The following is a 16,378-nucleotide window of genomic DNA, read 5'->3' as shown; positions in this document are numbered from 1 at the left end:
ACTCCCTTCCCCTTGCCTTATTTTCATATAACAGCATGGTCTGTATGTTATTTCTCACTTAACCCTTCCATGCATAGTGTCTGCACTTATATACAGTCAATTTAAGGGTGTTTTTAGAAAAAAAAAAAACTGCATAAATATTGTATACATGTAAAGAATATTTTGCTCAAAAAGTATATTTTTTATAATTAGATCATCAACTTTACATACTTGGATGATTTTTCATCTACTTCACGACACACCACCCTGTTGCTGATTAGTTTCCTGTAACACCCTGTCATGTTTTATTCCTTACATAACAGAGCATGTATTAAGGAAAGAATCCTGACTAGTGGATGGCAGTAAAGAACACAATTGCAAATAAAATGTAGTCATGATAAACATGATAAACATGCCCCTTATTGGCTTTATTGGCCAACACTGAAATGTGAGCTTTTAAATCTGATAAGGAAACAATCAATCCAATCTGGCAACCCTGGCTGCTGTGGTTAACCTCCTCCTCTTCCTCCACCTCTTCCTTCTACTCCTCCTCCTCTTCCTCTTCCTCCTGCTCCTCCTCCTCCTTGTCCTCCTCCTCCAGCAGGAATAAGACTTACACAAGCTCACTTATTCAAGAGGTACAATAGTGGCTGGAAATAAGACAATGGAGAACTGGAGGCCTTAAAGATATCTGAAATATTGTACTATTTAGTGCTGGTTTATCAACAGGAGAAATCAAGGCACACAAGATCTCATTTTAGACTGAGGGAAAAAATATTGCGCCTGTATCAAAATAGGATGTAAAGCATCTGTTTTCATTTTTCCATTGTTTTTTGGCATCTAACAATTTGTGTTCATCTTACAATATAAAACCAACTGTAAATCCAGAAACACATGACTTAAAAACAACAGAAATACATAGAAGTCCATACAGGAAATAAATAGCAAACCTGCCAGTCCAAACTGGGAGGATATAAAATGACCTGACTGTATTTTCAGTGTCTGCTTTATTGATTTTCTTTCAAATATTTCACTCTTTCAGGGTGTGAATTACTTGCTGACACACACATAGCCTTCAGAAAAGCAGCAGACTGTGATATGCAGGTAGTGTTCTTGACCGAGCGTTAGCTTTGCCTGTAAAAGCATTTGAGAAATGGAGACGTTATAGCAGGAAAGGAAGGAATGTTATATCTGTCCTGCTGTTCTGCTCATTTAATGAAGGTCTTTACCTTCACCTTCACTGAGGCCAGATCTCAACATCAGGTTATAAACCGAGTGCAATCTATGAATGTTGCATCTGTTCAAAGGGAATTTCCACTAATTAGACGTTATTGATTTAATTATTGATTTAGAAAGTATATATCAGCTCTGAAACTGCTTTTTTTTCCCTGATCAGAACAGACTGTGTTAGAACAAAGACAAACCTGATTTTCTGGGGAGCTCACTTTACTGATATTCGGAAGCTCACTTGGCTTTCATATCAATATACAAAGATGACATTGAGAAAACAGGAGACGGAATAGCCAGTGAGAATTACATGAATAATTAACTTCACTTTTAACAGTCAGCTGTAGAATTATTGTTACGCTTTAAAAGGATGTGCAAAATGATTGTACTGGCCACAAACAGCTGGAGGAAATACCTACTTTACTCTAACCCAAATCATCCTCATAGGAACTTAATATTTTCCCATAAAACATATGTGGCAAAATGCAAAAATAATATTAAAATGCAAACAAATCCACAACCTTTAAACTATTTAGTATTTTTAAATTGCCCTCAGTCTCCAGGAGCTCTGTTGTTCCTTTTGACCACTTCCTGTTTCCTCAAGCTATAAATACATAATCACATATGTGTAAACTCCCTTTGCAACCCATTATATTGGGGAAAACCAAAAATACAATCAATACAAGAGAGTCAGATAATTCATTAATCTTCAGTAATCACTAGTCTCTGGTCAGGATTGTGGTGGATCTGGTAGTTATCCTGGGAACATTGAGAGAACAATAAGCCAAGCTCAGGATCAAACCAGGGACCCTGGAGCTGTAAGGCAGGAACACTACCCGCTGCACCAGCGTGTCTCCCCCACAAATACATAAATGGTTAAAAGTACCATTAAGCACAATAAGATCATCATAACATTGGACAGGAATGGGTTGCAGTAACATATTATGCTGTTCTTCCGTCCATGGGAGGTTACACCAAGTATTATTTGGGGGGCAATCATTTTTAAAAACAGATCATTTTGATGTGTATCCATAGTTCTGCTGTTAACTGTAGTATTTTAATGCCTATTTTCAAGACAACTAACTAATAGGCTATTTGTATAAAATATATTTGAGATTCCAGGAGCACAGTTGCTTTGCACCTCTGGGGTTGGGGGTACGAATCCCACCTCTGCCCTGTGTGCATGGAGTTTGCATGTTCAGGGGTTTCCTCTGGGTATTCTGGTTTCCTCCCCCAGTCTAAAGACATGACTTGTAGGCTGATTGGCGTTTCCAAATTGTCCGTGGTGTGTGAATGTGTGTGTGATTGTGCCCTGTGTTGGGTTGGCACCGCATGCCCCGAGTTCCCTGGGATAGGCACTGGGCTTTTTTTGTCCAAAGTGCTGAGTAACAACTTGAGTTCTTTGCTGCTAGTTTTATGCTATTTCTTGTGCTATCAGTTCCTTCCTGGGTGCAGATAAAACAGCTATATTCCAAGTCTTTCTTCACTTCCCTTCTCGTGGACTACACGATACCCAGCTCAGAGATAAAATACTGAAGGTCCTGGCCTTCCAGGGTTTCCCATGGCTCAGAACACAGCTGAGAAGACAATACATTGTAAAGACCATTCTGAATCCTGTGAGCTTTGACCTTATTCTGCTCTATTTAATTCAGTTATTTATATCCGCTCCTTAACAGTGAACCATTTGTGCATTTATTCAGCCCCAGGAATTGCTATTCTTGGATTTTTTGTATGCTGTAGATCCGGACATTTAACTTTCAAAATCAGCTATGTACCCATGATGAGCAACCATATAAAAGCTGTGAGATTCAGAATGGTTTGTAGCATTCTGTAGCATTATCTGTGTATACTGAGCTCAAGAACACCACTATATCACCAGGTGAATACTGTGTCTTTCAAAAATATTCAAATATTCTGGTGCCATTTTATTAGGAACACCTAGCTAATCACTAAATGTTGTGGCTCTATTGGACTTCAGAACAGCTTGAATTTTGCTTCGAGCTTGAACTCTATAAGATGCTGCATGTGTTGTGCAGGAGTGATTTTACAATGATTGTGTTGCACTGGACTGCTGCACAGTCTTACTGCAAAGAACCCCTTCTGCCTCATCCAGTTTTCAGCGAGTAACGAACATGTGCCAGGAAAACATTTGTCACACTCCAACCACCAGTCTGTACTGCTGACACCAAACAGGAAGGCTCCATGGACTCATGTTGTTTGTGCCAATTTCTGTTACTTTCTTTAGCATTATGCAAAAGGAGCCTGGATTTGTCCAACCAAGAAACTTATTTTTCTTTAACAGTCCAGTTTTAATGCTTCAAACTGAGAAGCTTAATAACCAAGATTTTTTTTTTTTTAAATCAGGGCGAGGTTCAGGGAAGGGCTTGCAGTTAGAACAAGTTATAAAAACAAGGTAGGGCTGTTCTCAGTTTTTGGCTGTACACACAGGGAAGTTCTACTCTTTTTTTGGAATGAGCTTACAGGTTCAAGAAAGAGGTGCTTTCCCTTGGAAACATTCTTGACTCCTGACACTCTTGAGCACTAACATACAATGTTCACAACATATACCTAAGGATGAAGGACAAAAAAAAAACAGTTTGGACAGTATCTTTGAGCTTTCTTAAAGAGGTGTCAACATTTAAACAACACTGAATATGAAAGTTTATCACGGCTTGTTACTAGACATGGATCTAGAAGCTGTGTTAATTGACAGGAAAGGAGTGTTTACAGAATACACAGGATAAAGGTTATTTATTGTAATCTATTTATTGTAGTATCTGTATTGAGAGATTTGACCTCATTTGTGATTCATATGCTTAAATGATCTTTACGTTTTCTCATGTATATGCATATGATTACCATAAGTAATATACATTTCATGTGTGATTACGTGAGTAATGTATAATCACACATGAAAAGCGTGATAATGCATTTGAACATGCCCTTACATGACACTGGACATGTGAATTCAAGTAAAGACGTGTGACACCATGTGAAATGATGTGATATCCTGTTAAAAATTCACATGTGAAAAAAAATGTGAAACAACATTTAAAGTGTCTGAAAAGCAGGTGTACATTCATGTGACCTGTAACAGTAGTAGATGGAGAATCTTCAATTTTAGAGAAATATTCCCTTGTTGTCTGAAGAAAGTTTCTGAAATAAATGTAGGATCCAGAGCTCAGATCTAGAAGTAAGTACACTGAATAGATATGATCAAATTAAATATTGAGATTGAGGGAGCCTGAGTGTGATGCTAAAGGTTTTTACAGGATCTAAACAGGAAGAGAATATTCCACCAGGTGGCGACACACAACATTTATTCATTTTAATAACATCATATAAGACATAACAGCAGCAACACCACCAAACTGACACCTGAATCATCCCCAGACTTAAAGCAGGCCAAAAAGTGTGGCTTTTGCTCTGTAAATATTTGTTCTTCCTTCTTTTTCATGTCTAAGTAAATGTTAGGAATGACAGAAAGAGTAAAAGAGTGTTCAACACATTTGCTTATACAATTATTTTGCAATCCATAAGTAAATGTTAGGGATTTCTCTGGCAAAGAATTTATAAAACATTTGTCTATCTATCTATCTATCTATCTAGCTATCTATCTATCTATCTATCTATCCGCCCATTCGTCTATCTGTCTGTCTCTATCTATCTAACCATCTATCTCTCCATCCATCTGCCAATCCGTCTATCTATCTATCTACACTATATTACCAAAAGTATTCGGTCACCTGCCTTGACTCACATATGAACTTAAGTGCCATCCCATTCCTAACCCATAGTGTTCAATATGATGTCGGTCCACCTTTTGCAACTATTACAGCTTCAACTCTTCTGGGAAGGCTGTCCACAAGGTTGAGGAGTGTGTTTATAGGAATTTTTGACCATTCTTCCAAAAGCGCATTGGTGAGGTCACACACTGATGTTGGTCGAGAAGGCCTGGCTCTCAGTCTCCGCTCTAATTCATCCCAAAGGTGTTCTATCAGGTTCAGGTCAGGACTCTGTGCAGGCCAGTCAAGTTCATCCACACCAGACTCTGTCATCCATGTCTTTATGGACCTTGCTTTGTGCACTGGTGCACAATCATGTTGGAAGAGGAAGGGGCCCGCTCCAAACTGTTCCCACAAGGTTGGGAGGATGGAATTGTCCAAAATGTCTTGGTATCCTGAAGCATTCAAAGTTCCTTTCACTGGAACTAAGGGGCCAAGCCCAACTCCTGAAAATCAACCCCACACCATAATCCCCCCTCCACCAAATTTCACACTCGGCACAATGCAGTCCGAAATGTACCGTTCTCCTGGCAACCTCCAAACCCAGACTCGTCCATCAGATTGCCAGATGGAAAAGCATGATTCATCACTCCAGAGAACGCGTCTCCACTGCTCTAGAGTCCAGTGGCGGCGTGCTTTACACCACTGCATCCGACGCTTTGCATTGCACTTGGTGATGTGTGGCTTGGATGCAGCTGCTCGGCCATGGAAACCCATTCCATGAAGCTCTCTGCGTACTGTACTTGGGCTAATCTGAAGGTCACATGAAGTTTGGAGCTCTGTAGCAATTGACTGTGAAGAAAGTCGACGACCTCTTTGCACTATGCGCTTCAGCATCCGCTGACCCCTCTCCGTCAGTTTACGTGGCCTACCACTTCGTGGCTGAGTTGCTGTTGTTCCCAAACTCTTCCATTTTGTTATGATAAAGCTGACAGTTGACTGTGGAATATTTAGGAGCGAGGAAATTTCACGACTGGATTTGTTGCACAGGTGGCATCCTATGACAGTTCCACGCTGGAATTCACTGAGCTCCTGAGAGCGGCCCATTCTTTCACAAATGTTTGTAAAAACAGTCTGCATGCCTAAGTGCTTGATTTTATACACCTGTGGCCAGGCCAAGTGATTAGGACACCTGATTCTGATCATTTGGATGGGTGACCGAATACTTTTGGTAATATAGTGTATCTATCTATCTATCTATCTATCTGCCAATCCGTCTATCTATCTATCTATCTATCTATCTATCTATCTGTCTATCTATCTATCTGTCTATCCGCCCATTCGTCTATCTGTCTGTATCTATCTACCCATTTATCTATCCATCCATCTGCCAATCCGTCTATCTATCCGCCCATTCGTCTATATCTATCTATCTATCTATCTATCTATCTATCTGTCTGTATCTCTACAAGAATGACAGATACAATATATAAAGACTTAAAAAGAAGACAAAATACATTGTGCATTTATAAAGGCACCACAGGCTTTTCTTGTTATTCTCCAGTCTAAAGGTGCAGTGAATTAAATCTATTAAAAACAACATTAAATTTGGGGATTTTTTTTTTTTTTTCAAACAAAAGGGGAAACGTCTAAACAAAGAGATAAAGGGACAATCAACAACAACAAAAGAAAGATGATGTAGGGTTTGTACAGGAATTTATAAAACAGGGAAATGTGCCTCGGTGTGTGACGTCATTTTCGTGCGACTCCTCGGCGGAGTGAAGTTGGCTGGCTGTGTGAGTCTGGTAGGAGACAGAGATGACTGCTGTTGAGCGAGCTTTAAAAACCCATTTTGGGTTTGAAAAGTTCCGATCACAGCAGCAGGAGAATGTCGTTAAAGCGGTGATGAGAGGTAAGTCTTTAGAAACCGGGTTTGTTTTTAAGATGACTATAGTTTTGGATGTTATTGAACTGGCTAGCTAGTTTGAACTGCAGCACATCAGCATTTGCTTGGTACATCTTGTCTAGTCTTCTGAATGGTTAGGGCGTTTATAGTTTACAGGATTGCTTTGGAAGGTAAGGGATTACAGTTTAAGCCTGGTTTGACGTGACAGTAGTCTGAAAGCGCTAATCTGCTGTTCTAACCCCTTTAAACGCAGGAGACAGGGATGTGTTTGTGTGCATGCCAACTGGGGCAGGGAAGTCTCTGTGCTACCAGCTTCCTGCAGTGCTGGCCACTGGCATCACACTGGTCATATCTCCTCTGATTGCACTTATACAGGTAAATGATTCTCTTTTTCTGATGCCTTGTGATGCTGCATGTGCACATTTGTCTGCTATTAGTATTAACCATTCATTTAAACACTGACAAATCATTTATTATTGTGTAGGAACACTGCTTATTGTCTTATATCAGGACCTTCTGAGTGGTCTTGTGAATACGTGACGTATATTAACACCCACTCAATCCTGGCATAACCTCGAATAGTCTGACCACTGAAAAAAACAAATAAATAAGCATACTTTTCCTATGATTTTACAATATATTCATTGTTCATTAGTATGAAAGTATTCAAAATGGAACTCGTTAACACATCATTGTGATCATCTATGTGGTCTGACAGGTTATTCCTGCACTCTTCTATGAAATACAACATTCATTCATTTATTAATTCATATTCAGTAACTGCTTTATCCTGGTCACGGTTGTGGTGGATCTAGAACCTATTCTGGGAACACAGGGCAAGGGGTGGGACTACACCTCAGATGGGATGCCAGTCCATTGTAGGACACCACACACACACACAAACACACACACATTCATTCACACCTATGAGCAATTTAACATAGCCAAATTAGGTGGGAGGAAACCAGAGGAGACTCACACAGGCAGTAACCTGAGCTCAAGATTGTACTATGATCCCTGGAGCTGTGAGGCGGCAACACTTCCTACTGTGCCACCGTGCCACTCGAAACTGCATCTATATGCTTTTAATTGTTACCTTTTTATTCATAAACATGCTTAGTCAGTGACAACTCCTTGCTAGTTCACATTTTATCATTTCCTTTCCTTCCTTGGTTTTATAGTGCTGTATGGTTCAGAGAAAGAGATTAAGCTTGAGGACTGGGTTGAAATTGACTGCTTTTGTATAGAATATGTAGTTCACTACACATTTACAGTACTGTGCAAAAGTCTTGCAAAGAAATGCTGTAGAGCAAAGATACCTTAAAAAATAATGAAACTAAATGTTTCTACATTAGAAAAAATACTATAAAAACCAGTAAACAGTAATAAATGAAAGAAAGTCAATATTTGGTGTGACGATCCTTTGCTTTTTTTTTTTTTTTTTTTTTCTTTTCTTCTTTTTTAAATAGCAGCCTCAGGTACAATGTGTGCAATTTTATAAGGAAATGAGCTGTAAGTTTTACTGAGCATCTTGCAGAAGCAGCCACAGTTCTTCTGGAGACGTTGACTGTCATAGTTTCTTCTTATTTTTGCAGCAAAACTCATCAGCCTTCATTATGTGTTTTGTCTGAAAAGTGTCTCTTATGTAATCTGCTGCTTTCTTTCCTGACATACAAACATTTTTCTGTAACATTTAATTTTGTGCTGGAAAACTAATGTATGGAAATCTAAAATGTTTTTGTACTGAATCATAATGTAGAAGTCATAAAATAAAAATCTATAACAAAGATGGAACTAAAAAAAATAGGGTGCCTAAGACTTTTGCACAGTGTCATTCTTAAGTGTTTCCTACCTTCGCTTTGTTTTCCTTTCTTAGGATCAGATAGAGCACCTTAAAGCACTAAACATACCGGCATGTTCCATAAACTCGAAGCTTCCGTCTGAAGAGAGAAAGCAGATCCTGGCTGACTTGCATAGTGAAAATCCTCGGCTCAAGCTGCTGTATATCACTCCTGAGATGGTGGCTTCTCCGTCCTTCCAGCCTTGCCTGAGCTCGCTGTGCTCCCGTGGGTTGCTCACCTGCCTGGCGGTTGATGAAGCCCACTGTGTCTCTCAGTGGGGTCATGACTTCAGACCTGACTACCTGAAGCTGGGAGACCTGCGCTCCCGTCTTCCTGGAGTCCCCTGTGTGGCCCTGACAGCCACAGCACCCAAGCGGGTGCAGGATGATATTGCACACTCGCTGAGGCTAAGATCACCGCTCACTTTTTCCACTCCAGTGTTTCGGAAAAACCTGAAGTATGATGTGATATTTAGAGATCTGCTGCCCGACTCATATGTTCATCTACATGCCTTTGCTAAGGAAGCACTCGGGGGATGCTCAGCTGATAAGGTCAGCCATTTTTTTCTGTTATAATATAATGGGTACATTAGTTTCTCAGAACTTCAGAAAAAAGTTCTTTCCATAGTTGTGTGATTATTAAGTCAAACCAGGCAGAAGATTTTTTTTTATAATGGGAAGAAGCTCTTGCACAGATTTAGGCTTCAGCTTGACTAAATTCTAAGCATTAAAAAGTTTACCTGCACATTTTCTTATTATTTGCTGTGTGTAACATCTTTTCCTAGAATAAAAAAAAGGAAAGTATTCATATAAACTTTTCTAGACTCTACATCTTAACTAAAACAGCACCTAGTGGTTACTGTAAAACCCCATATATACACACACTACAGTTTCTACTTTAGATGATGTTTAGATAATGTTCCTCAAGATTACCAGGTCTGACAATGTAATTACACTCTACCACTGTATTTAGTAATTTATTAAATCACAAAAACGCTTGCTAGGTGCACCCCTGCTATTCATAATAATCTAGAAACTGTCTTTGTGACTGCTGTTTTAACTTTCTAGCAGTCTCTTGCATTGAGTGAATTTAGGGCTTTAGGCTGCCTCTTACATACAAGTGTAATTTCTTGCACATTCTTTTTCAAACACTGCCCACTTCCAGAAGTTTTTAGCTAACCTGGGCTCTGTTCTGTATACCTCACTTAATAACTAAAAAATTAGATGACATATGCAAAATTTATGAATCATGATCATTCCAAACAGGTTAAACAGATGACATGTATGAACTTGATGAGGATCATGACTTTTCAATCTAGCTAACCCAGTAATCCATGTATGAGGAACAAGGCTCTGGTGAAGAGTTGCATTTTTTTTCGATGGTTCCTCTGTGATAATCTTTGGTAGATTTTTGACCCTACATGTAAAACAGCCATCAGCCACAGTGCTCAAACTACAATGCTTAGTTAGAGAGTATACTTGCTAAAACTGACTCTAACATCTTGTCTTTGTAGTGCACTGCTTTTTGCTCTACATCAAGCTTACTCATGCAGCTGTCATTTTTGAGGTCAGACTGTTGTTATTCTGACATCCCACATTTCTGAGGTATGTGTTTCTGAATAACCTGGTTATAACCTGGTCTCCATGCACAGGGTGCATGGAGATACTGCAGTGGCCTCCTGGATGCCTATTGGAGGATTTTTAAAATATGGACTAAAAAGGCAAATCTTGGTACTTGTTATGTACCAACCCTAATTACGAAATGATCGACTAGAGGTTGACTTCTCCTCAGACTTCTCAAGCTGTGAAAAGAGCAGATACATATCTCCACTATCCGGATGTAATATATCTGCAATATTGGTCCTTTCATGGTGTCCAGAGAGACTCAGCTTCATCACCTCAAAAGCTGTACTATTGGAATTCCTCACTTCTTAATTTGTTCTTGTACACTAAATAACTGGACTCAGTGATGAGATCACATGGCTTTTCTTACTACTACTACAACTTTCGTTTCCTCCATCCACCTTCCAGGTCTTACCCAAATCACCACCGATATACCTACAGTGGATCCAGTACACACAGCTAAGCTGTTTTAGTGTCAATCCACTTTTCAGCTTCTTTGATCACTTCATATAAAGCACCAGATCCTCCATCATAAGAATGCAACCTTTCCTGATTTCAGAATTTGCTCAGATTCTCATACAAGCTCTATTTGTCTCTAAATTCAATTACCGCAAACATTCAAACAAAAATACAAAATGTTTGTAGCATTCAGAATGATACCTGACCTCCTGATGCATAACCTCCTGAAGTTCTCTCATGTGACTCCTCTGCTGCTCCAACTCCTTTGGCTTTGTGTTGCAGGAAGAATCAATTAAAAACTTTAGCTTTTGTACTTCAGGCCTCAAAGGGCTCTGCACCACTATACATCTTTGTTCAGAACTTCACACATGCACACCAACATCAGGACCTATCCTTCTTTGAGATCTAAGCATGCTTGTAATGAAAGATCTCATTGTTTTTGGTGTTCTGGCTTCTCATTGGTGGGACGAGCTTTTTCCTCCATTCGGAATGGCTGTGTGTCTCCATTCCTACTGCAAAGCTCTAAAGACCTACGTCTATAGATTTTTTTCATTTGTTTTTCTTTACACTGGCATTTATTGTGTATGCACATACTTAATTTTTGAATGTGTCCTTTTTTTGTTGCCAACTAAACCACTTGTGTGAACCAGCGTTAGTCTTTAGTCTTTCATGTAATGAATCCTCATAAGTTCTCCAAAGACGTTGTACCACACTGCCTTAAGTGGTTTGCACATTTTACTCTCAGGTAATTATGTAAAGATGCTTAAGCTATTATTTGGGACTCTGTCTAGACATATGAATCTTAGTCTTTCTTCAGAGGGTCTCTGAGAGCTCTAGAAACCAATAACCTGTGTAATAAACTTCACATTAGACCAAATTTTCCTCACTGGCTAATGCTTGTTCCTTCTGCTTTCAAATAATTACTAATCATTTGAACCTACAGAGAGGTAGGTTCGACTGTAATCAAATAATAGATAAACCTAGACAATTTTTAATATTGTTGGCTCAGGAAACTTCACTTCTGTTTGCTAAATAGGCAAATTAAGTGTGAAGTTTAAGTGTTTAATAAAATGACGTGAAGTTTAAGTGTTTAATAAAACTTAAAGAAAGTATCTTGAAAATAGATTAAGATCTTAATATGTCCAACATAAACACAGTTTATTGAAAAGAGGCACATTTACTTACCGGATACTTTAATAGGAACTCCTGTGTACCTGTTCGTTCATGTATTTATCCAATCAGCCAATCATGTGGCAACAGCACAGTGCACAAAATTATACAGGTCAAGAGCTTCAGTTAATGTTAACATCAAACATCAGAATGGTGGAAAAAATGGTGATGATCTCAGCAACTTTGACCATGGCATTTCAAAAACTGCTGATTTCCTAGGATTTTTATGCAGAAAAACAAAAACCATCCAGTTCTGCCAGCAAACTTCCTTGTTGAGAGAGATCAGGGTAGAATGGTGAGGGTGACAGGAAGGCTTCAATCACTCAAATAACCACTCTTTACAACTGCAATGAGCAGAAAAGCATCTCAGAATGCACAACACACTGAACCTTGAGGTGAATTGACCTCAACATCAAAAGACCACTTCAAGCTCCACTCCTGTCAGCCAAGAGCAGGAATCTGAGGCTACAATCGGTACAGACTCACTGGGCAGTAGAAAACCAGGTTTTTTTTTTGTTTCCCTTGTCGTGATTGGATAATTGCACGAATAAGCAGGTGTACCTATTAAAGTGGCCAGGGTGTGTATATAATTGTTCATTTTTAATGATGTTTTTGTGTGTGTTAAAGGGATGTGGAATTGTATACTGTCGCACAAGAGAGAGTTGTGAGGATGTCGCACACAGATTGACTAAGCTTGGGATTACGGCTAGGCCCTACCATGCAGGTAACTCATTAGAAATCTTTCATTGAAGAGTTTGTTTTCAAAATGTGCTGTACGCCACACACTGTTTTTAGCAACGTAACCGAATATTTATGGGTCATTTATATATGTTAAATATATAAACGTATAATATAGGTTAAAAATTAAGATCTTCTCAAAATGCTATGTTTGTTTTTAAACAAAGTGCAAAATATCCCAGAAAAATTAGTAGATTTTGCCCAAGAGCTTTATTTAGCTATTGTACTTAACCTCAGCTCCATCAAAAAAAAAAAAAAAAAAAACAACAATTAAATTATATTAAACGTACAACTTTCACAGTTATTGTACAACTTTCGCTATTAATGTAGACTGGGGAGTTACTGAGGAGTTACTGAGGAATTACTGAGGAATTACTGAGGAGTTACGGAGGGGTTACTGAGGAATTACTGAGTGGTTACTGAGGAGTTACTGAGGAGTTACTGAGGAGTTAGTGAGGGGTTACTGAGGATTTACTGAGGGGTTACTGAGGGGTTACTAGATCTTTCTATTATTTGGTTTTTCATGTGTGAGTAGGACTGAATGTAAAGCCTCAAAGGAACAAAGATCATTCAGAGAAAAAGTGAAATAAACTCATAGTAAAGTATAAACACACAAATATAAAACCAGTCACTAAATTCAAATGGTTTTATTTACTCAAAAAGTTACTTTTATTGTAAAATCTTTGATACTATTGACTAATATTAGATAGCCTTGACTAATCTGTATATAAATTGATCTGTTTTCACTTTATTTTAAGGAACACGTATATGGGATTAATTAGTCATTTGCTTAATAAAGCTCAAATTAGACACTTGTGAAATGTTTATTCACTATGTACTAATCTTTATTGATCATGACCTGTATTGCTACATGACTAGACATCAGTTATGGTGAGTTGTGATAATGTACAATAAACACTTTATTAAAAACTTATTAAAAGCTGTTATACAAACAAATGAGCGTGAATTAATATCCTAAATGTCCATGTTAGACCTGTAGGTTTTAGGCAGTGTCTGTGTCAAGCAATAAACTGCAGTTTATTGCTTTAAGAGCTAGTAAATGCTGAGTATGTCACTAATACTTTAATGTGTGATCTATTTTCTAAAGTAAAAGTTTAGTTATCACTCATTAAGGAATAAAAATTAATACATTTTCAGTAAACTCCAGTCACTTGGCACAGCATAGAGCCTAAAGGTCAAACATGGACATTTAGGTTATTAATTCCTGCTCAGTAGTTTGTGTAACACGGTTTTAATAAAGTGTTTATAGCATGTTAACACAACTAATAATGCAATTATTATTATTTATTATTATTTACATAACATATCTCCAGTTATGTAGCATGACCTTGAATAAAGACTAATACATACTGTCTAATTTAAGACCTTACATGCGTTCCTTAAAATAAAGTTTTACCACTGATTCTTTTAAAGGAGTAATGTTAGTAATATGAATAATGTTATTTTTTAAATTCCTATTTTTTTTCTGTAATTTAATTCCTATCTATTGCTACTAATTATTTATTTTTATGTCTAAATTTATTCTAAAAAAAATAAAAATTGATATTTTAATCCAGTGGTGTTTCTGATGTGTTTTGGGAAAAGCAATAGTCTTGTACTTCTTTACAAAAATGTTTTAGATATATATTTGCATAAATTTCTGTATGTCCTTCAATATAGCCTGTGCTTAAATAAATTGTGCATGAAAGAATAATTTAAAAAAAAAACTTTATTAACAAAATTTCTAAAAGTGAGATATACTGCAGTTTGGAATGAAATGGTACATTTTTATTCTTAGGTTCCTATTGGAAATATAAAAGATGCTGTTTTTATTGTTTTCATTAATGTCTGTGCGAGCAGGTCTGAAAGCAGGAGATCGCACTAATTCACAGGCTGATTGGATGGAAGGGAAGGTGCCTGTCATTGTGGCCACTATCAGCTTCGGGATGGGTGTTGACAAGGCCAATGTGAGGTGAGTAATGAAGCTCTCTGCGTATCAGCAACAGATAATTTGGCATACAGTGTAACTTCAAATGTGCAATACTTCACATTCCTGATCACATTTGAGTCTGTGTGAGCATGCATATAGATATGTGCTGATGTGATGCGTCTTTGTATCTCACAGGTTTGTAGCTCATTGGAACTTGGCTAAGTCCTTGGCTAGTTATTATCAGGAATCAGGACGTGCTGGCCGTGACGGCCTTCCGTCTTCTTGTCGAATATACTACTCTCCCAAAGACAGAGACCAACTCCGCTTTCTCATCTGTAAAGAGATCACTCGCAAACAGGTACGTAATACTGAGAACATTACACAGTGATTGGTGAATATTAGCTTACAGATTAGATTACTTGGTGAAAGGGATTAAGTATGATACTTGTAATGCTCAGACAGTTTTCTTTACCCTGGCTCACTTTCCCAGCTATTTCAGTAATGGATTCAATGCATGTTAAGTGATGTTCAAGCTCCTAAGTGGTGCAACTTTGAAAGCGTTCACTCTGGTGATAGGAAATGACAAGACTCCGGGTGAAGCCATATGCTATGATTAGGAGTCTGAGAGAGCATATTTGGAGCTGCTCTCTGGGTGGCAGGGATGCTGTTATCTTCTCCCCTATCAATCAGAGTAACATTATTCAATTGTGGCCGTCTGTGAATTGGTATAGAGCAGTTATCATTCCCACTAAACATGTTCAGCTGCTCTGTGATGCAGTTCCAAAAGATGTGAGTGTTTTGCTTCAGCTGTCTCAGAGGAAACAAGTATTAATTCAATTCAGGTCCATTCAGTTTTATTTATAGAGTGCTGTTAACAATGGACATTGTCACAAAGCAGCTTCACAGAAATACGGATATAAATTTTAAATGTATAAATTTATCCCTAATGAGCAAGCCAGAGGAGACTGTGGCAATAAAAACTGCCTGAGACAACATGAGGAAGAAACCTTGAGAGGAGCCAGACTCAGAAGGGACCCTCATCTGAGTGACACTGGATATCGCAATTATAAATAATTTCTCTTCTGTAACTATATAGTCAAAAAGTGCTAATTGTTTTAACCAGAACTTGAGTATGAGCATCATTATAGTTTTAAACTTAAGTCTATTGTATTAGACTGAGGTTATTAACTGTTCAATGATGGAGACTGGAGTGCAAAACGTTCTTAGAAATTGCAGTTCTAAGGCTGTCCACCCTGACTGGTGGTGCTGTCATGTGATGGTGAGAATTCGCAACACTTAAACTGGGGGAAAACAGGATAAAAAATAATTTTAAAATGTTGATGAAGGTATATTCAATGAAAACAGAAAGATGTACTGTGTTGTCTTGTATCCCAGGTAGTGTCTCTTTGGCTTTGAATATCATATTTAAAAACAGTATATCTCTGAACTTTAGAGTAGGGGTGTACACAGGACTGTTTTTTTAATCCTACTTCCACATACCCCCAAAGGAGTTTCGATCAATCCCACCCACTCCCGCTCCTTCACGCCATTATCTCACCGTTTATTTTAGCGTTTGTTGCTCTTATTTGTTTTTAACGCTCTTAATGGTCTGGCCCCTATTTATATTGAGTTATATCGCCTTTGACTGTACAAAGATCCTTGTCTTCCTCACAGATATGTTGGCTGCTCCAAAGTCACGATTAAAACTCAAGGGTATTTTCCGTCTTAGACTCGGGAACATCTTACCAAAGTAATTGGATGCAGCTGTTTTTTATCCAGTA

The 16,378-nt window shown here is 38.2% G+C and overlaps 1 protein-coding gene across 3 annotated transcripts in view; it reads left to right on the top strand.

Annotated features, from left to right (window-relative positions):
• The first annotated feature begins 6,681 nt into the window (after positions 1 to 6,681).
• The window catches only part of recql5 (RecQ helicase-like 5), a 35,405-nt gene continuing 25,708 nt past the window's right edge, over positions 6,682 to 16,378 (top strand). For 2 of the 3 annotated variants that reach the window (XM_053239202.1, XM_034309881.2), the window contains exons 1-6: positions 6,682 to 6,843; positions 7,091 to 7,212; positions 8,714 to 9,229; positions 12,557 to 12,653; positions 14,528 to 14,639; positions 14,793 to 14,955. In XM_053239202.1, the coding sequence (XP_053095177.1) occupies positions 6,750 to 6,843; positions 7,091 to 7,212; positions 8,714 to 9,229; positions 12,557 to 12,653; positions 14,528 to 14,639; positions 14,793 to 14,955 (1,104 nt within the window). In that variant the 5' untranslated portion in view covers positions 6,682 to 6,749. The remainder of the gene's footprint in view (positions 6,844 to 7,090; positions 7,213 to 8,713; positions 9,230 to 12,556; positions 12,654 to 14,527; positions 14,640 to 14,792; positions 14,956 to 16,378) is intronic. The other variant, XM_026916733.3, reaches the window with a different exon arrangement.

This window comes from Pangasianodon hypophthalmus, chromosome 13 (genome assembly GCF_027358585.1).
Source record: "Pangasianodon hypophthalmus isolate fPanHyp1 chromosome 13, fPanHyp1.pri, whole genome shotgun sequence".
In the NCBI taxonomy this organism is placed as follows: Eukaryota; Metazoa; Chordata; class Actinopteri; order Siluriformes; family Pangasiidae; genus Pangasianodon; species Pangasianodon hypophthalmus.
Note: the sequence above shows the minus strand (reverse complement) of the source record. Positions and strands in the feature narration are given on the sequence as shown.